The following is a 21,978-nucleotide window of genomic DNA, read 5'->3' on the forward strand; positions in this document are numbered from 1 at the left end:
CCCAGGCCAATTCTCTCACCCGCCTCTTCTGTCTTCTCTTTTGTCTCAAAGGGCTCCCTGGGCAGGAATGTGTTTGTGCAGTGCCTAGCGTAGCAGGGCTCTGGCGTGGGGGAGGCCTCTGAGCCACTGGTAGTTTCAGACATGCAGTTCCTGCTAGATCTGAACATGCACTGGGCATCCCCTACTCCTGGAAAGTCTCATCCATAACACGTTGCAGGCTATGCTGGGCGTGATGCAAGAAGGCTGCAGCCTCAGTTCAATAGTGTATGCTGAATTCCAGCGAAGGACGGTTAGCCAATAGGGAGCTGCAAACATAGAAATCGCCACGTTCTCCTCTGGCTTCCCTTTAGCCACTGCTGTCCTGATTACTTCTAATCACCAGCTGCTCCCTAACTGCTCCATCACTTGCGGAGGGTGCCCTGCGGGACAATATCCAGCCTTCCCTGCTGAAGCAGGCACAGGGTGACTGGACTGGGGCTCTGGAGGAGGGAGGAAGGAAACTAAGCTGGAGCCAAAATCACAGACCAGGAAGGAGGCACCTGCCTGTCATAGGACCCCAGAGGCCAGGTTCTTACTTGAAACCAGCTGCTGGGAGGTGAAAGGGTCTGTGTCTGGCTCCCAGTCCCCATAAGCCCTGCCCAGGGCTTCACTCTAGCATCATTCACCGGCTTCAATGCCCAGTTTTTGCCCAGTTTCACAACAGAGTATGCATGGGCCTCAACCTTGTTCTGAGCAGATACTTCTGTACATCACACAGTCCCACCTGGGCACACTAGGGGAAGTGTCTTCTCGGGGCTGGGATGGCATTGTGACTGAGGTCAGCAGGAAGGTGTTCTGGCAGAGCTGTGTGTGTTTGACAGGGATCCTGGGGTTGCGATTACGGGGATGGCTGCGAGTCATGACTGAGGAACATCAGCAAAGTTATGTGTGCAGCGGATAGCCCAGAGCTGGAATAGCAGGGGCCTGCTGGTGAGGACTGAGTGACATCAGAAGAGCTGGGGTGCAGGTGAGGGGAGCCCAAAACTGCAGTAGCATGGGGGCTGCAGGTTAGGAGTGAACAACATTCAGAAACGTACGGGGAATAAGTTTGCTGCACTGTGTCTGGCTCCATTCGCCGCTGTCTCCCTTTCATAGGATCTGGTCTTAAACCCCAACTCAAAATCAGCCTGCTGCATAGTCCTGTGTTTGCTTTAAAATCTGTGTAAGGGTGGGAACTGGCCTGATTTACAGTTTGGGCTGAATCTTTCCAGGTTTCCCCAGCACAGGGAAATGAGCTTGTATTATGCAAACTATCAGGTTTGCTGAATTAATTAGGGTCCTAATCAAGATTCGACATCTCAATGATTCCCCCAAACTCTCCCCTCCCTTCTCAACAGCCAGAGGTCCCTGAAATGAAAGAGAGGCAGAAAATGGCAGCAAGGGGGCTCCAAAAACACACACAACCCTCTCTCCCCACAGCTGTTCTTAGCTGTCAGCCGCCATAGGCAAAGTCTCCCAGCCAAATAGGCTCAGTGCTGGGGCAGACCCTGAGAGATAATTACCCCCAGCTTTGCTGACAGTCTCACATAGCTCCCCAATCAGACTCCCGGCCCCTGCCACTCACCCCAGGAACTGGACAGGAACAAATGAAGGGGAAGCTGCGACTCATTACTCCACGGCAGGGCATTAATGAGGGCGTCAGTCTGGAGCAATGCAAAGTCAGGCCCTCCATGACCTTTCCCTGGCACAATGCATCACACAGCCTGCAGTTTGGGAGTGAGGAGAGGGGACACCATGCAAACGGTTCTGCTAACCATCCTCCTAATTGTTCACAGCTCCCATTCATGCAGCAGCTGGCAGTCTCTGGTGCTTTTACAGTGAGCAGGCCTCCACATTCACCCTGTATGAGGAGAATCCGCTGCCTCCCTACCCTCTTCAGCCCCACCTCATGTCCACATTCCCATATCCCCCTCACCGCCCCCCAAGTTCCCCACCCCATCAGTGCTTAGGATGCAAAATACTGTGCTCCAGGTTCCCCCAAGAATGGCTCAGCAGACTAGCGGCTGACGGCCAGGACACAGACTAGGAGGTGCATTAAGGCTTTAGACACTTTGGTGCTCAGCCCAGTGAATGGTGCACAGACGAACACTCCTTCTTCTTCTTGCAGATGAGGATTGTGGCCTCACCAGCAATGCGTCCCTCTTCCCTTCCGCCTGGCCCAAGGATCTCAAAGAGCGTTATATTGCTCCGCCCCACGCTGCTCTCTGAGGGAGGTGAACAACAAAGCCATCCTTGTTTTTCCAGGCCACACAAGTGAGTCAAAGGCAGAGCTAGGAACAGAACCCAGGAAATTCTGAGTCCCAGTCCTCTTGATCCAATCCCTCGAGGCCTCCAGACCAGAGCAAGTGCCAAGTTGCCTGATCTAACCACACATATATCATTGAATCACTCCAGTGCTCAGCAGCATGGGTGATCTCTGCAGAGTGCCTGGGTGGGGACAGGCTCCTCTAGGCTATTCAGAGCAAGTTAGAGAAATGGTCAGAGGTAAACAGGATGAGGTTTAATAAAGAGAAATGCAAAGTGCTCCACTTAGGAAGGAACAATCAGTTCCATACATACAAGATGGGAAGCGACTGTCTAGGAAGGAGCATGGCGGAAAGGGATCTAGGGGACATAGTGGACCACAAGTTGAATATGAGTCAACAGTGTGATGCTGTTGCAAAAAAAGCAAATATGATTCTAGGTTGTATCAACAGGTGTGTTGTAAGCAAAACTCGTGAAGTCATTCTGCCGCTCTACTCTGCACTAGTTAGGCCTCAGCTGGAGTACTGTGTCCAGTTCTGGGCGCCACATTTCAAGAAAGATGTGGAGAAATTGGAAAGGGTACAGAGAAGAGCGACAAGAATGATTAAAGGTTTAGAGAACATGACCTATGAAGCCAGGCTTCATGAACTGGGCTTGTTTAGTTTGGAAAAAAGAAGATTAAGGGGGGACATGATAGCAGTTTTCAAATATCTAAAAGGGTGTCACAAGGAGGAAATTTGTTCCTCTTGGTTTCTGAGGACAGGACAAGGAGTAATGGGCTTAAAGTGCAGCAGGGGAGGTTTAGATTGGACATTAGGAAAAAATTCCTAACTGTCAGGGTGGTCAAATATTGGAATAAATTGCCAAGGGAGGTGGTGGAATCTCCCTCTCTGGAGATATTTAAGAACAGGTTAGATAGACATCTGTCAGGGATGGTGTAGGTGGAGCTTGGTCCTGCCATGAGGGCGGGGGGCTGGACTTGATGACCTCTTGAGGTCCCTTCCAGTCCTATTATTCTATGATTCTATGACCCCTCCCCTCAAGGGGTTAAATCTTCCTGTCTCATGACAGGGGAACCAGCCCTGCATATTGTTTCCTGATTGCCTTGCATAATGACTTAACTGTGCACAATTAAATCATCACATTAGGTTGCAAGGAAAGTCACTGGCTCATGTCATAAGCAATTGCCTTATCACTGTCCCCATGCTGCTGACTATAATCACATGTGGCCACCTGCTTTATGGGACACCTGCCCTGCCCCATCTGTTACTGTAGCTTTAGGACTCAAATGGGGGTGGAGGGGCTCTGGCTCACCAGAACCTGGGGCAATGGCAGGTTGCTGTTATTTTTCTTCTCTTTCAAGTGGCTAGTTCCCTGCTGCTCCCGTGTCTCATAGCACAGCCAGGCAGCAGTGATTTCACTGAAAATCCCACGCGGTGCCTAGCAGCATAGTTAGGCTCCTCAATTCCTCTAAAAATCTGACTAAAAGAGACTCGGCACCCAAATGCCACTAGCTCCTAGCAGGCACCAGGCTCATGTAACACGTGGGAAGCCTTTTCTGGGGGAGGGGAGAGGAGTGGGCTATTCCAAAGCCCTGGTCAGGATACAGAAGGTAACATCAGGGCCTTTGTCAGCTGCCAAGAATCCACCTGCCTTCAATTCACCAGCTAAATCATCTGGGCCACATGAGCAGCAGTGGCCTCGCCACCTCTCCTCCTTTCACTGGCCCAGCTCATGCTTAAATTAAATTAAATTAAATTTAAAAATTGTGTAACTGCTAAAAACCCTAACAGTTACAGGGTTACATGCGCTGTGGGCTCTGAAGAATACAGCTTACATATACTTTCTACTGCAGAGCCTGCAGCACAGCTGGCTGACTGGGGCTGGCAGCCGCTGAGCACTGGGAGCCCAAGAGCTTCCAGGGAGCTGGCTGTGCTCCGGGCTCTGCGGTATAACTTTTACACTGCAGAGCCCGCAGCGCGGGGTGACAGCCAAGGGAGCGGGGCTGGCAGCCCTGCTGGTCTCGCTCCCAGGGAGCTGGTGTGTAACCCCAATGGAAACTGATAAGCTGATGCTTATCTGTTAACCATTTAAACGGTTCCACTTTTACCTCCCTACTAGGCATGGGGTCGGGCCAGCTGACTGTAATGTCTCCTTCTGGCTTGAGAATTCGGGAATCGCTAATTACTGGGCACCTCTGGCCCCTGTGACACTTGCAGTCTCAGTGTGCTATCGAGGCAGGCTGGGGGTGGCTGTCTATTACCCTCCATTCTGCCTGACCTCCTGGCATGCACCAAGTCAGAGATGCGTTATCTTCTGCTCCCACCACACAGCCCTACAATTAGGCTAGTTCAAAGCTCCCTTCTCCCCATGCTAACTCTGCATGGAGAGCAGGGGATATGTGTGTGTCAGAATCTCCCATAAACAAAGCCCAAAGCAAGCCCTGTCCCTTCTGCCTAAACACCTCTGCCTTCAAATCACTTACTTACGTTTTCACGTAGGGGTCGGAGTAGCCATTGGCATCCATGGCAGCCAAATGTGCACAGCGGATGATGCCGACCAGCAGGCCTTGCTTCTGGGAGCTGTACTTAAGGGAAATGAGGATCCGGCCGCGCTCTTCCAGAGACTTGTCTTCTGTTTTATCTATCTGCGGGTGGAGAGGGTTGGAGGAAGAGAAACAAGCACAATTTATCACCTACAACCCCCAACTTAAATCTGTCCAACACATTATCAATAAACTACAGCCTATACTGGAACAGGATACCATACTCCAAGAGGCTCTGGGAGACAGACCCATAGTCTCCTATAGACAACCACCTAACCTCAAGATGATTCTTACCAACAACCACAGGACATACCACACTAATACCAACCGTGGTACCTTCCCTTGCAACAAACCCCGTTGCCAGCTTTGTCCACATATTCATTCTGCTGATACCATTATTGGACCTAACCAAGTGAGTTATAAGATCAAGAACACATATTCCTGCGCATCGAGAAATGTAATTTATGCTATCATGTGCCGAAAGTGTCCATCTGCTATGTACATTGGACAAACTTCTCAGACACTTCGCCAAAGGATTAATGCCCACAAAACAGATATCAGACAAGATCACAAAGAAAAAACAGTTTCTTGCCATTTTAACCAGAAAGGACACTGTCTCAACGACTTAACCACCTGCATTCTGCTACAAAGACCTTTTACATCTGCACTTGAAAGGGAATCCTCTGAACTGTCATTCATGTTAAAATTCGACACCCTCTGGGAAAGAATGAACAAATACTCAAACTATCTTCCCCATTACCAAGATAGCTTCCCCAATTACCACCTCTAATACCATTAGCTCACAGACATCCCACTCTCCCCACCTCTAATATCATCAATTCACAGACACTTACCTTCCTTCCTCCCCCCCCTGCATCCCCCTCCTGTTCTGAAATGTGATTTGTCCTTTTCATATGTGTTCATTTTTTTAAATTGTATCCTTTGATATATATGGTTGTGACTATTTTCTTCCACTATTTGATCTGAGGAAGTGGGTCTGGCCCACGAAAGCTCATCATCTAATAAACCATCTTGTTAGTCTTTAAAGTGCTACATTGTCCTGCATTTTGCTTCAGTTACCCCAGACTAACACGGCTACATTTCTATCACTAAGCACAATTCAATGAGCTTTTTGTTCCACCCACAAGCAAACATCCCATTCTACTGTAACAAGTCTCACTTCCATTGACAACCATGCAACACAGGACTGTACATGAACTGACCCTCTCAGATGCACATGCTCCAAAAGCATAGACTCCAGCCACATGAGCTAAAGGAGAATCTCCATTACCAGTACAAGGCCTATAGCACATGCTTAAGCCATTCTGATTCTATTGAATAGCGGGCAGTGATGGCACACGCTAGCTAGCTCATTTCCACACTTACACAAGTTTTCCTCCGAACCATGATATGCTTCAAGAACAGGCCAACTGGAATCTCTCTCCTCCTGGTGCTGCCATTGCATCTTTCCCCTCTGGTTGACCATCTAGACATTCTCAGCCCATCAATTGCCATGAGCAGAGGAGAGTGTCCCCAGCCAGGCACAATTGCTGCTGGCCCCTTTGCAGCTCAGAAGATCAGCAGAGCTGTTGGCATGCAGCCAAGCACAAGCGCCTAGAGGCAGAACTCATAATGGCCATGTTGGTGAGGGGGCGCATCCTCCACACCTGTTTGGGGAAAGGGCCCTGAAAGCACCCTCTGAGCAGCTGAGGAAAGACCCAAGAAGTGGGTCTGAGGCAGCATTGGAAAGCAGAGTTGATCAGTCGAAGCTAGATTCTGCCCAGTCACCCGTCCCAGAGACCTGCCCCCACTCACCGGCAGTTGCTTTTCCAGGCAGATGCTGAAGGTTTTGGTTTGGTTGGGCTTTAGCTTCTTCAGCGGGATCCTTGTCTCCCCGATGAACTCGTTGTGGCGGAACTTGTCTTCGTCGCAGACAGAAATTCTGAAACACACACACGGAGGGAAGGAGGTGATCAGTCCTGAGACAGGCTGGAAAAAGAGGAGAGGGGCCAATCTGGCCAGGAACAATATTGCCTGCTAATTGACAAGGGGGTGGGAGTGAACTTAGAACCACATTCAAAGCTTCAGCTTCTCCCAGACCTAGTATCGCATAGGCCCCCCTCGCTCCCAACCCAGACAAAGAGAAGGCAGAGTTCTGACTCCAGGGCCCATCCAAAGGCTGGCTTTTCAGGTGGAATTGACCAACAAAGGGGCCCAATAAGTGCCATGTGGCCCAGGAAAAATATATTCCTAATTCACCAATATTGACCTCATTCACCAGGTCTCCAGGGCTAAGCCCTCCAAAGCACAGGCCAGAGACTGAAATGAGCCACTCTCTATCCCAAGAGGTGTCAGATATTTGGCTAACAATCAGAAATGTGATGTCTCAAAGGTTTGGCATTTATCAGTGCAGTAAGTATGGGAAGCTGTTTTCAGAGCCCCAAAGAAGGTGGGCCCATACTCGACTTCCTCCCCATCAGAAAAAGAGCAGAAGCTGAGTAGATATAGGTGCATATTCAAGTCCCATCCAAGTGCATTCTTTGAAGGATCCCAGGCCACTTTACAAAATGGCTGTGTCTAGACTGGCCAGTTTTTCCGGAAAATCAGCCACTTTTCTGGAAAAACTTGCCAGCTGTTTACACTGGTCACTTGAATTTCTGCAAAAGCACTGACGATCTCATGTAAGATTGTCAGTGTTCTTGCGGAAATACTATGCTGCTCCCATTTGGGCAAAAGTCCTTTTGCACAAAACTTTTGCGCAAAAGGGCCAGTGTAGACAGCTCAGATTTGTTTTCTGCAAAAAAGCCCTGATCACAAAAATGGCGATTGGGGCTTTTTTGCGGAAAAGCGCGTCTAGATTGGCATGGACGCTTTTCCGCAAAAAGTGCTTTTGCAGAAAAGCGTCTGTGCCAATCTAGACGCTCTGTTCCAAAAATGCTTTTAACGGAAAACTTTACCGTTAAAAGCATTTCCGGAAAGTCATGCCAGTCTAGACGTAGCCAATGTGTATACATGTTCCAGCATTAAAATGGAGCCACCTCTGGTTTCAGGGGCAGCAGCTGAGGTACAGCGATAGAAGGGTGAGAAATTGTCAGCTGAAGTCCTGAAGCAAACTGAGTCCTGGCAACAGCATCTCTGGTTCTGTAACACCCACACAGAGCAGGGGTGACCTCAGAGTTTGAATATGAACCTCTACGCACACAGCAAACCAAGTGGAATGCAGCGTAATCTCCTTGGATGGAAGGGTGGAGTCACGGCTGCTGGACTGGACCCACCCTATGTTGAGCCTGACAGTCACACCGCTAAGCTACCTCCTACAGCTTTGTGCCAGTTCTTTTAGTATTGCACTCTGCTTGGATGATGAAGAAGGACTGGTCAGTTTCGTTTTCTGGCTTCTGTGGCCTAGAACAAACCAAAGGGGTGCTGGAGACAGATAGCTACGGGAACAGGAGCACAGATGGGGGGAGCTGACCAAGGAGTGCTGGGGATCTGCTGCCCATTCAAACTTTCCCCTGCAAATTTTAAATTCAGCCAAGTAAAAGGAGCAACCAGAGGCATCTGGAAGCTGGACTCTTACTCCTCTGCTACATGCTGTTGATAGTGGAAAGGTAAGGCAGCTGGGAATGTCTCCCTGCATGTTGTTCTGCTTGTAAACAGCTACTGAGAACCCAAATGTAGCTAGAAATAACTCAGCAGGCTGGCCAGGGGAGATGCTGCAGATACAGTTCAAGGTGATGGCTTCAAAGCTCCCAGCCCTGTTTCTGACAGACCAAATTTAGGCAGCTCACAGCTCATTTCCTGAGAGTGACAGCATCAAGGGAACAACCCACAGACCCCAAACAATACATGTTGGCGGCAGCAGACTGGTGATCAAAGCAGGCGTGGGACCCACACTTGCTCTTATGTGTGCCAGTTTGCACCTGAGCGTGATATGAAATAAAACTCTCCCACCCTGTCCCTTGTTAGCAATGAAACACTGACGCATGCAACTCTCTTGCTTGCAGAGAACAATATAATGTGCTCGGCCAGTTCTCACATACATACACTCACGTGGCCACAAGTCAGGGCAGAGTGCACTGGCTCACAGCTTCTCCCCTTTGTATTGATGGCTCATTCAGTATGCCCCCAGCCAATTCAATTTGATCCACTTTTCATTTTCTGGCAGCTGCAGAGCATTAATCATTCCGGCCAGGGTTGCTCACTAAGTTTAAAATTACACACATTAACTTGTTCCGATATTGCCTACAAGGCAACTCCAGACAGCCATGCATGGCTTGGAGAGACAGTAAATCCACACCTGAGATTCCAAGGCGCTTTATCAATACCTGGAGAGAGATGCGCAGTGGAGGAATTCTTCCATTGCTCGAGACTGGTGAAAGCGGCCTGTTTCTGCACTCACACATGGGCTACTGCAGGAGCCATGCTCATTTGCAGACTACTGGCTCAATCAGTGTTCCTGCTACTTTTTTCTTCCCCATCCAAGTGCAGAATAAATTTTGTTATATGCACCAAGGCATGTACAGATGTGCACCAGCAATACAAACACATGCTGTTGGCTGTGGGTGCTCTGCTGATCAGCTGGGCAACATTTGAATCTCACCTGGGGAGCAATCCACATGCTCAACTTACAGGGAACACTGGGTCCAATCCTGAGCATTTCCACTGCAATCAGGCGGGGGGGGGGGGTTGCAGGTACTCACCCTTGCTCAGAGTCAGGTCATTGAGCAGCAGGGAGCACTGCAGAGAAAGTAGAGTCTGGGCTCCAGGATTCTAACCCCAGCTCTGTTACTGATTAGCTCTATGACCTTGGGCAAGTCATCATGATCACCTAATGCTTGGGGCCAGGTGTGCAGGGTGCTTTGAGAGCTACCGATGAAAAGCACCAGACAAGGGCCTGTTTATTCTTACAGACACTTACACATTTGTATTACAGTAACACCTAGCAGACCCAACTGCAATTGGGGCTTTACTATGCTGGATGCTGCACAGGCCTATAGGGGGAGACAATCCCTGCCCCAAAGATCTGCCAGTCTACTCTAAAGAGACAAGAGATGGGAAAAGAAGTGTTACTATCCCCCTGTGTGTGAAAACTGGCCCTAAGTGTCTAGCCCAGACTTACCCAACAGCAAGTCAGTGGCAGCGCTGGAAAGGAAAAGAAGGTTCCTTACCTGTAACTGTTGTTCTTTGAGATGTATTGCTCATGTCCATTCGAATGAGGTGTGCGCGTGCCGCGTGCACGATTTCCGGAGCATTTTCCCCCAGCGGTACCCATTGGGCCAGCAGGTTGCCCCCTGGATTGGTGCCACTATAGTGGAGTATAAGTACCCCAGCCGGCCCCCCCCCTCCTCAGTTCCTTCTTGCCGGAGACTCCGACGAAGGGGAGGTAGGGGGGGAATCGAATGGACATGAGCAACACATCTCGAAGAACAACAGTTACAGGTAAGTCACCGTCTTTTCTTCGAGTGATTGTTCATGTGCATTCAAATGATGTGACTCCCGAGCTGAAACCATAGGGAGGCGGGGTCAGAGATACACTGCTAACGAAGATACAACTCAATGGCTATAACCAAACCAACCAGAAATTTATTCAACATCAGAAAAACAACTCATCTGAGGTATTTATATTATCACTATATCATTTTTTTTTCAGGTTTACAGAACTGAACTGAGAACTGCGGAACCCAGAGCCTGGCCTGCTGGGTAATAGCATAGTGCGCCATAAACATGTGTACAGAGGACTACGTGGCCACTCTACAAATGTCAACTATTGAAACTTGTGCCACAAAAGCTGCTGAGGACACCTGAGCTCTAGTGAGTGGGCCTTAACATGGGGCAGCTCCCTATGTGCCAGACTATAACACTCCTGGATACACATGGAGAACCAAGAGGACAGCCTTTGGGCCGATCCTGGCAACCCCTTCATTCTTTCCGCAAAAGAAATAAACAACAGAGATGATTTACGGAAGTGTCTCGTTCTGTCTATGTAAAAAGCTAACGCCCTCTTTGTGTCAAGTGAATGTAAGGCCTGCTCCTTAGGGGAGCGGTGGGGTTTTGGAAAGAATACAAGTAAGTAAATGTCCTGAGACATGTGAAACGAGGAGACTACCTTAGGGAGGAAGGTCGGGTGTGGGCATAACCTAGCCCTATCCGCTGAGAATGCTAGATAGGGCGGTTCTACAGTCAAAGCCCAGAGCTCGGAGATCCTCCGCGCTGAAGTGATTGCTACTATGAAGGTCACCTTAAATGACAGGTACATAGGTCACCTTAAATGACAGGTCCCACTGAGGCACCGGTGCCCTCATGTGTGGAAACAACCTGTCCAGTCCAGTAAGGAACCTCTTAACCACCTGGTTCATAAAAAGGGATCTGCCGCTAAACCCCAAACGAAAGGCTGACATGGCCGCCAAGTGAACCCTGATCGATGAGGTAGATAGGCCTGTTTGACGCAGCTCAAAGAGGCAGTCTAGGATAATCGGGACTGGGGCAGAAGAGGGGTCTAGCCCCTTACTCTCTGCCCACAGGGAAAACCTTTTCCATTTGACTGCATAGGACGATCTGGTAGCTGTCTTTCTGCTCCCGAGCAGTACCATCTGTACTCCCTCAGAACAAGCAAGCTCTGGCTCTGTTAACCATGGATAAGCCAGGCTGTGAGGTGGAGGGAGCTGACGTTTGGGTGGTATAGAAGACCTCCCTCCCAGGCTTGAATGACCAGGTCCGGACTGGGCGAGAGAGGTCGCGGCTTGCCCCGCACCATTTCCATCAGGATTGGATACCAGAACTGCCTGGGCCAGTCTGGGGCTATCAGGATGACTTGGGTCCTGAACTGCTTGGTTCTGGCCAGGACCCTGGGAACAATGGGAAACGGGGAGCTTTGTTCGAGGCTTAAAACTCCTGCAGATCTTACAGGAGTCAGTAAGAGGAGACTCTCCCAGACACTTCAGGCATGAGTCATGGGGTCTCCTCTAGGCATCGGCTTTGCGCAGGATGCACAGGGTTTGAAGCCTGGCATCCCCCTGCCCCGGAGGGGAGAGATAACGAATGGTAACAACTAGAACTACTTTAAAACTAATAACTGGAAGAAGAAACTACAAACAGGCCAACAACTAACTATCGCTGGGTTCTATCACAAGAACAGAGAAGCTCCAATAACCGTCACTGGCGGTAAGAAGGAACTGAGGAGAGGGAGGGCTGGCTGGGGTACTTATGCTCCGCTACAGCGGCACCACTCCAGGGGTCGACCTGCTGGCCCAATGAGTACCGCTGGGGAAAAAATGCTCCGGAAACCATTCACGCAGCACGCACATACCTCCTTCGAATGCAGATGAGCAACCACTCGAAGAAGAACCACCACATCCTGAATCCCAGCTGGCTACTCAGCCAGAAACAACTGTGGCTGCATTTCACAGATTCATAGATGACAAGGCCAGAAAGAACAACTGTGATCATCTAGACTCACTCCTTGCATAAGACGGGCTAGAGAACCAACCTACCCAGAACAATTCCGGGAGCAGATCTTTTGGAAACACACCCAGTCAGGATTTTTAAATGGTCAGTGATGGAAAATCCACCACAAGCCTTGGTAAGTTGTTCCAACAGTTAATTACCCTCACTGTCAAAAATAAACGTCTTATTTCCAGGTATATTGTGGGTCACTCCAAATAAGACTTCTCTTTGGGAGAGGCTGATCCTTAAAGATCGCAAACCGCTATCTGCAAAAGTAAGGCAGTAATAGATTGCTTGCTCCTCAGCACATAGACAACCTCTGTTTGCACAATGCCTCCTGCAATGAGGTCCTGGCCCATGATGGGGCTCTTAGGTACCAGGACCATAAAAATAATAAAACAACGAAACTGCTGAGGTCTAGTCACATTTCAGCTCTGATAAATTACATTCTGCCCAGCCAAGCCCCTTCCAGTTTCATTTGGGTAATGGATTCTCCTTCACTTCCTGTCCCAAACTGGGACTGTTCTTGGGCTTGTACGCAGGGGTGTGAGCAAAGGGTGCAAATGCACACCCCAGCCCCCTCACGGTCCTTCAACATCCATCATGGGGCCAATTCCAGTTGACCTAGGGAAGGCAGGGGCAACGCATTGCCCCAGCCTCCCTCCCCCGTGCTCCAGCCGGCTGGGGGAAAGCAGAGAGGTGCACTGCCCCAGCCTCCCTCCCCCATACTCCAGCCAGCTGGGGGGAAAGCAGAGAAGCACATTGCCCCAGCCTCCCTCCCCCCTCTCCGGCCAGCTGGGGGAAAGCAGAGGTGCACTGCCCTAGCCTCCCTCCCCCATACTCCAGCCAGCTGGGGGGAAAGCAGAGAAGCACATTGCCCCAGCCTCCCTCCCCCCTCTCCGGCCAGCTGGGGGGAAAGCAGAGAAGCACATTGCCCCAGCCTCCCTCCCCCATACTCCAGCCAGCTGGGGGGAAAGCAGAGAAGCACATTGCCCCAGCCTCCCTCCCCCCTCTCCGGCCAGCTGGGGGAAAGCAGAGGTGCACTGCCCAGCCTCCGTCCCCCATGCTCCGGCCAGCTGGGGAAAAGCAGAGGTGCACTGCCCCAGCCTCCGTCCCCCGTGCTCCGGCCAACTGGGGAAAAGCAGAGGTGCACTGCCGCAGCTTCCCTCCCTCATGCTCTGGCCGGCTGGGGGAAAGCAGAGAAGCGCACTGCTCCAGCCTCTCCCCCCCGGGCTCTGGTCGGCCAGGGAAGGCTAGGCCTGATTCCCCTCTTCCTCACCCAGGACAAGGCCCGGGGCGGGGCTGAGCCATGGTAGGAAGGCAACCATCAGCCCCTCCCTCAGCTTGCAGCCCCCCACAGAAATTCTGAGTATGGGCCTGGTCCTGCACCTCAGAGTAGCTGTATATCACGGTTTGAAGAGACCTTGTTACACCGCAGTTTATAGAGTGCCATATGAATCCTTTCTTCTTAACATTTCCTTGTCTCCGAATGGAAAGAAATAATAAATATTGAAGGAAAAAAGCCCATTGGTATCCAGAGCACTTTAATTTTTGTGTATGAGATAAGTTATCATGTGGGTTTTATTAGACTTTTAGAGCCCAAGGGCAGGAATTGCCACATTAATCTTAATTAAAGAATTCACACATTCAGAGAAGTTTCACATTCGCCCTTGAAAACTTTCCCAGTCACCAACTTGCTGCACCTGATCGCTGACCTCCAGATTTATTTTTCTTATGGAAACGATTTAATTTGTTCACACCTGGGTGCTAGTGTATCTTGAGTGCTTTAATCAAAAGCAATGACAACACATTCATCCCAGCAAGTACAGGCAGCGGCTGAACTAGACATGGGAGCTGTTCCTGGGGAGTGGTGCAGGATCCACAATGCTTCTAGACCAGCTGACATATCAGTCTGTTCCTTTATCCTTTGCCTTAAGGGTAGAGCAACATTATTTATGTGGTGTGTTACAGGTAAAAGGCAGCATGGACTAGCAGACAAAGCACGAACTAGCTCTTGGATGCTATTCCCAGCACTGCCACTGACCTATTAGGTGACCCTGGGCAAGTCACTTATCCTCTCTCTGTGTGTTTGCTTCTCACCCCACCTTGTCTTGTTTATTTAAACTGTAACTCTTTGGGGCAGGACAACCTCTTATTATATGTATGCACAGAAGCAAGTGCAATGAGGCCCCAGCCTCTGTGTGGGTCTCTAGCCACCACGGTAAGAGAAACAAACAATTTATGGGCCCATTCTGCATCCCAGCCCCACTGACATGAATGAGACTCCTCACTTGAATAGGGGTTGGGTCCTACATTTTCAAAGTGCTTTAAAAATGCAAACACACACACGATTAGTAATTATTTGTATTACGCCAGTTCTTAGCAGCCCCAATTTGGATCAGGATCCCATTGTGCTGAATGCATAGAATGAAAAGATGGCTCCCAATTCCTTCTTGCTCAGGGTTTTTATTTCCTTTCCCTCTTCTTCTCTGAACTGCAAACTCAGCTGATGAGCAGAATTCACTTTCTAGACTCATCTTGGGGTGTGCAGGGAAGGGAGTGTGTTTGGCAGTAACAGTCTTTTGTCCTCTTTAATATTCCAATCTAGTCTGTCTGGCACTGACTGGCCTTCCTTGTCAGGCAAAACACAATACCTTTGGTTGGAGGCCAGCATTTCACAGGAGTTAATATCTCTCTCCTGTCTGGTGATTTACACAGTTACAGAAGCTTACAGCTCAAATATGACCTTACAATATGGGATATAGATGTTGTGAGTGAGACTAACACAGGCAGCAGTTCACAAGCATTCAATAAAGTCTAAACACTATCCACGTACTTATAGTTCTAACACAAATTTTAGCAATATCAGCACACAGTGAGTCAGACTGATTCCTGCTCTGTGTTCAGTGGGGTTCATCTGAGCCCTGGAGACCTGGGCAGGTGAAGCCACCTGGTCTGCCAGAGTCATATCCAGATCCCCCATGTATATAGAGGGAGACTCTGAATGGGTAAAGTTAATGACCCACTGTCAGACATCCACAAGTCCCAGCAAATCAGTGGCAGCTGGAGGTTTGACAGACAGGAGCCAGTACAGCTGCCTTTGAAATGGACAGAAATATTCCCATTGGCTTTAGTGGGCTTTCGACCGGACCCTCCGTGATCAGAGTGAACCATTGGCACAAAGGGTTGAGAGCTCAGGTTTCCCATTGCGGGAGCTACCCTGGACCGTTGGACCCCTGAGGTACAGTAGTTGTGTGTGAATGGCTTCAGGCACCCAGGAAGGGCAGCTACACCACCTGAGTGCAGTTTTACGATGGCTCACTGCCTCTCCCAAACACTTCCCTTCCCAGTGCTGCCCTTTGGCTGAAATTCAAGGCCTGGGAAGGCAACTGCTGTTTGGATGAGGAATCAGTGAGGCAGAGGCAGGATATTTCCTCTGTGTGACATGTGAGCACTCTCTGCTGACACAAGCTTCTGGTTCCCTGAATGACACTGGGAACAGACCTGCCTGCAGAGAGCACCCTTGTTGCTGGAGCTGCAGGCCAGGCATTGTTCCTCTCTCCCCAAGGATCCAGAGACATGGCCCCTCAACAGAAACATTGCCTATGTCAGCAGGAGTTTTCTGTCAGCGTAGGAGCACCATCACGTGCACAGAGGCTCCCCCTGCCGAACAAAGCTGTCTACAAGCTGGGGGATGCTGGCACAGCTGTGCCACACCCCTGACATGTACTTATGCAACACAACTTTTAGTGTAGATCATCAAGCAACAGACTCTTAGCAACAGACACACTCTGCTGCTCGCCGCCCATATATCAAATGGGTCCCAGCCCCCGCAGTGTGACATGCAGTAAATCCCATTAGTTCCACTTTGCCCTCTGGGCCATGTGGCTGGATCAGGCAGCTCTGGGTGCCAGCACTTTCCTTTGGAGTTGAGTGCTTCATGCACCCGGGTATGTCTACACTACCCTCCTATTTCGAAATAGGTAGGAACTAGGTAGGAAGCCTAGTTTGAACTACCTAGTTCGTGCCGCGTGTAGCCGTGCTGCACGGGGTTCGAACAAGCGGGGATTTAAAAATGGCGGCGCCCCGCTTATGCAAATGAAGCCCGGGAAATTCAAATCCCGGGCTTCATTTGCAATTGCGGTATGCCTACATTACCCCGCTAGTTCGAACTAGGAGGGTAGTGTAGACATACCCCCCGTTTGCTTTAATCGTGTCTGCAACCCACTTTGCTTCCAAGACCCTTGCTTTCATCCCCATAGCTTGGCTGCGTTGCAGTCCCTGCAGACACTCTGCATAGCGCATGTGCGAAATCCTGACAATGTGACCAGGTTTCTAGCTCTACCTGGGTTGCCAACGCACGTGGACCTGGCTGCTCCTCTCCCTATGGTTTCAGAGACTGCTCTCACTCTTTGTGTAGGGACATGAGCCCTCGCTGCGCGTCGAGATGAGAACAAGCTCCCACGTCTCCAAGTTGCGGGGATGGCTGATACGATAAGGCTGTCACATTTATTTTAATTACAGCAGCTCAGTGTTGTTTTCCAGGAGGAACTGGGGCCAAAACCAATATAATTGGAGTAGTTTAAATGTTACAACAAGTGCTTCCATGTATGCAGGATACGTGTGTGTGTGGGAGGGGGAGGGGGGAGGTTTTGGTATTGGGAAAACATTCTGTTTTTAAAAGTGACCAGTCTAAATGATCGAGTCAGCAAGAGCACTAATAAATGTGCATGCTAACAATTCCAGAGCCTGTATTAGCAACTAATGAAATCACCAGAGATTGGTTTAACATACTGGAGTCTATTCTCTACTCTGTGCTGGAAAGCAAATTGCCAGTAGTCTCCAGCACAAACCCAGCAGTTGACAGATTCCCCCCGCCTCCCCCACTCCCTCTACTGTTGCCCATTTGAATAACTAGAATTTTTCAAGGTTAATGCCAAGGAAACAACCCTGAGGGAACCCCAAAGAAAGTCCCAATGTTAACTTTGATGCTTTGCTCCAGGGAAGGGAGAAGACAAGTGATGGACTTAAAGCAAAGCACCAAGTGCAGACGCAGCTCCAAAACATTGCAGCTGGACTAGGGAGGAAAGAGATGGGGACCTTCTGCTGTGAGGATGGCTCCAGCAAACAAGACAGCTCATCTCCAGTATCTGCATGTGCAGAAGCAGCATGGACTAGGGATGTAATAGTGTAGTCGATTTACCGATAAGCAAAAGCTTCTAGGTTAATGCTACAGACTACATGCATTCCGCCCCCGGCCAGTACATTTTTTAGCAGTCTGGCCAGCTGTCTGTCTCAGTCCTGGCTTGCAATGGGCCCAGGACCTACCCCTGCTGCAGCTCTGCATTTGAAGGTAGAAGGTAGGTGGGCATGCAGCCCGTCTCAGTTCTGGTTCACGCCAGGTCCCGGAGGAGCTCCGACCCTCCCCCCCCGGACATGGGCTGCTACCACACCTGTAACAGAGGCAGCACACAGGGCGACAGGCAGCTGGTCCACAAGGGGAGCTGGTTTCTTAACTGGTTCCCCTCACATGGACCAACTCCCACCTGGAACCCCAAACTACTGCCTCTGATACAGGTGTTATAGCCCCAGGGGCTATAAAATAGTCAAGTAACTGATAAGAATTCATGAGGTTACTTGACTATTCAATTAACCAATATTTAACATCCCTAGCATGGACAGACCAGGGCTACACCCCCAACCTTCCTGCTCTGCCTCATGCCATGCTAGCTCACCAGCCGCTATCTCCATGGTATCCAACCAGTTCAGAAGCAGTAGTCAAATAGCCACATTCAACCAGCCAAATAGCCACACATGACTAACATGTTGCACACCACAGCCCTATCTTATCTGCTCAGTGCCCCATGCCTGTACCTTGGTTCTTATCTGTACTCCCATTGTACAGATAAGAACCAAGGTACAAGCAGGTTAAGTGACCTTCCCAAGGCCACACAGGAAGTATGTGGCAGAGAAGGGAACTGAATCTAGTTCTTCCACATCCAAGGCCTGTTCCCTAACCACTGGGCCATCCTTCACTTAAGCCTTGCTGTGTACAAAGAGACATTAAGTCCCCAAAACTCATGTCTTGGTCCCTCTTTGCTCCACTCTGGGACAACAGGTAGGGAGTGCAGAATCAGCCCTCCTTGATGCAATACATCACAGTCCTCCATGATGTTATTCCCCCTACAACTGCTGGGGGAATCATTTCAACTGCATGATGAAAAGTCACATCTAACTAGGGGCTATGCAGGCAGTGTGTAGCGGCCTTAATGGGAAACAGGATTTTATGGACCTTCTTTTAGCTGCCCCCCTTCTTCCTGTGATAATTGGCTACTTCTGCCATTAAGCAGGAGCCCAGTAAGCTTCCCAGACTTCTCTCATTCTTTGCCTGGCAGCAAATTAACAGAGTAACTTAATTACTATGTCCTGTCTTTAAGCAATTATTATAGCCGACCTCTTGCAAAAGTGCACTTCCCTCAGCTGCTGGGTAAATCAGAAAGTACTGGCAGAAGCACCCAAGCCCATAAAGAATACCGATACGATCTTCCTAGCACAGAGCTGTGCACTGCACTCCCTCTGCCTCCAATCAAAGCACTGCTACACACTGCACATTCAAAATACAGAAGCTCGTTTAGCAAAACTACTCTGTCCCGGGAGACTGTCTTGGTTACAACAGTTTTGTAGCCCATTGAGACGAGGGAGGGCCCTAGCGAATGCAGCCCATTCACTAGCCTAGGTTGCCCATTGCTGGCCTAGCTTGTCTGGGCATCGCCCTTATCTATTAGGTGGGAACAGAATTCCTCAGCAGTCTGTCGCAAACCCTGTACTGCTAGCAGCTAGCGAGGAATCTCCTTAAATTCAGGTGATGGGAGTGTAATTCTGGATCTGTGCTGTAGCCCTGCTAGACTCTAAATGGCCATTGTGTGGAGCGGAGAGATACCTGGAAGGAAAGCTGGGATGTGTCACATATCTAACCTTGCTGGGGGGGTATTTGTTTGCTTACTTCATCCTCTGAAAAATTAATGTCAGAGACTTCAGCGATTAGTTTCTGTTTGCAGAGTGCTATGAAGCTGAAAAGCCCTGTACAAATGCTAACTTTCACCAGTTACCACTATACACGTGAGGCTGGTCCTCAAGCCAGAGGCTAGTACTAAGCTCGCAAAGCAGCCTTCCAGCTAGGGATTTATCTTCCCACCATGGCCCAGAGATATGAAAGACAGAAGAGAGCCATGTGGGTCTCATAAGCTGCCTGCCATCAGCACAGGACTGTTGCCTGGTACAGCCCAGCTGGTCCGTTCATCACCAGCTGGAGTTGTTGGAGTATTCTCTGCGGTGGCATGCGAATCACCTCCCCCCTCCTCCAGATACACTCACACAGGGCTCAGTTGCACCAAAGCTGAACCCAGCATGGGCCAGTGTAGAGTGGGAAGAAGGCAGCTAGGGCTTGCAGACTTCATGCCTTTGGGTACACCTAGTTCCTACAGACCTCTCTGGAAATCCCAGCAGCCCAGCAGTGACACCCGGGGGTTGGTGAGGGGAATGAAGCCTGGGGCGTTCTCCCAGATACCTCACAGGTAAATGCACCCAGCATTCACAGGAGGCAGTGTTATAAGTCAGTCCCTGACAACTTGTGCATGGGACAAACGTCATCGGGGCAGAGAAACCCAACCCCACCTCCAGGTCCCCCATCACGCTCACATGCTGAGCCTGGCACCTAGTCATGAAAAGCACAGAGCCAGGGTATATGTAGGTGAGTCTTGCTAACTTTAATGAGAGCTGTGGATGGGGTAAGGCAAAGAGGAGGGAAAGGTACATCCGGTCATCCCCAAACAGAGAGAGATAGGATACCTGGCGTTGTGTGGGTCCTTCAGGACAGGGGGCTGGAGGTGTGGGGGATGCAGGAGTCAGGGGTGGGGTGTGAGGAGGGGCTCAGGACAGGGGTGGGAGTTGCTGGAGTCAGAGCCAAAGTGGAGGGCTCAGGGTGGGGTATGGGAGTGCAGGAGTCAGGGCAGGGGGTTGGGAGGTGGAAAGGAGGCCAGAGGGGGAGGGCTTCAGGGCAAAGTGTGGGGACAGCCGCTGGATGCTCCCTGGGGCCAAGCTGGGGCTGCTCAGCTATTGGCTTCTCCTCAGGGCCAGTGCCTAGCTTGCAGCTGTTCCTCAGGGCCCCTGTGCTCATTTGGGAGTGTAACTGTTCCTTGCACCTGCTGCCTCCCTCTCGTCATTTGGTATCCCTGCTATCACAGACCTCGCTTTCCTTTTGATGAGAAACAGTCACATTCCATGCACAGTCCCTTGTCTTGGCACAACCAAACCCTGACCTCACTTTAACTTGGGAGTACAGGAAGCTGCATATCACATTTGGTGGTCCTAGCTCTTACTGTATAGGAGTAGTTCTGGTGGGGGGGAACCAGACTCACAGTCGGATGGACACACAGACAGACCCATAAACTCTCTCAAACATATAGTAGATTCTGGTGGTGTAACCTCCGGGTTCCTTGCAATTTTGTTCTGTCTGTGGTAGTCAGAGGATGCCAGAGATCAATGCAGAGCCCCTTTCACCTTCCATCTCAATCCAGCTGCATTAACACCATTTCCAAAAGCCTTTCATTTCTGCAGATACCAATGAAACCCTCTCCTAGAGCCAGCCCTTCTGGTAACAACACCAAGGCCAATTCATTTGAGTCACAAGGCATCAAAGACTGCTTGGATAAGGAAAGACACACCACAGCACCTGCACTCAACACACAACTGAGCTAACTTAGGTGCTAGAAATCTAGAAGAGGTCACTACAAAAAGAAGATGTGGCTATTTCCTACATCAGATCTTCTTAGGAGAAAATAAGAGTTGGACTGTTTATGTGAAAATTAGAGAGACAAGGTGGGTGAGGCGATATATTTTATTGGACCAATGTCTCTTGGTGAGAAGGAAACTTTCAAACTTATTCAGACCTGAAGAAGAGCTCTGTGTGGCTCCAAAGCTGGTCTCTCACAGCAACAGATGCTGGTCCAATAGAAGACATTACGTCACCCACTTTGTCACTCCTGCTATCCTGGGACCAAAACAGCTACCCAGTGTTCCCCACGGCCACTCAGGAGAGATTCAAATGCCATCCAGCTGATTAGTAGAGTGCACACAACCAGGTTTTTTGTTTCTATTGGTGGTACACATTTGCACATGCCTTGGTGCACATAAAATGTTATTCTGCACATGGATGGAAAAGATTAGTGGGAACATTGCGCTACACCACCACTACATATATCTATATGAAGACCAATATTTACCTCTGACAAGCTAAATAGATGGCCTATGTAAATTTTGATTTCCTAATCAGTTCATAAGAAGTCTCTTTAGTTCTTGGACCGGACCTGCCTTTGATATTGCTGTTTCAAAAGTCCCGCTAATGTTTCTCTACGACTTTTTTTCTAAACCAAACCCCTGATACACCTCTGGAATTCCTGGCTGTGCTGGAGAAGTTTTCAGCCACTCCTACTGAAGGCATTCAGGGTATGTCTACTAGGAGTAACGGTAGTTCGGAATAGGAACCTAGTCCGAACTACCTAGTTCGAGCCCCGTGTAGCCGCGCTGCACGGGGTTCGAAGCAGCGGGGATTTAAAAATGGCGGCTCTCCGCTTATGCTAATGAAGCCCGGGAAATTCAAATCCCGGGCTTCATTAGCAAGTGCGGTATGCATACATTACCCTCCTAGT

General features: G+C 49.8%; 1 protein-coding gene across 1 annotated transcript in view; it reads right to left on the reverse strand.

Moving 5' to 3' along the window:
• Positions 1–21,978, reverse strand: part of DOC2B (double C2 domain beta) — a 192,713-nt gene that overhangs the window by 47,435 nt on the left and 123,300 nt on the right. Inside the window, exons 5-6 of the mRNA XM_075904663.2 lie at positions 6,644–6,770; positions 4,773–4,930 (exon numbers count right to left, since the gene is read on the reverse strand). Coding sequence (XP_075760778.1) covers positions 4,773–4,930; positions 6,644–6,770 — 285 coding nt within the window. The remainder of the gene's footprint in view (positions 1–4,772; positions 4,931–6,643; positions 6,771–21,978) is intronic.

Source organism: Pelodiscus sinensis, chromosome 21 (assembly GCF_052426305.1).
Source record: "Pelodiscus sinensis isolate ZL-2025 chromosome 21, ASM5242630v1, whole genome shotgun sequence".
Lineage (NCBI taxonomy): Eukaryota > Metazoa > Chordata > Testudines > Trionychidae > Pelodiscus > Pelodiscus sinensis.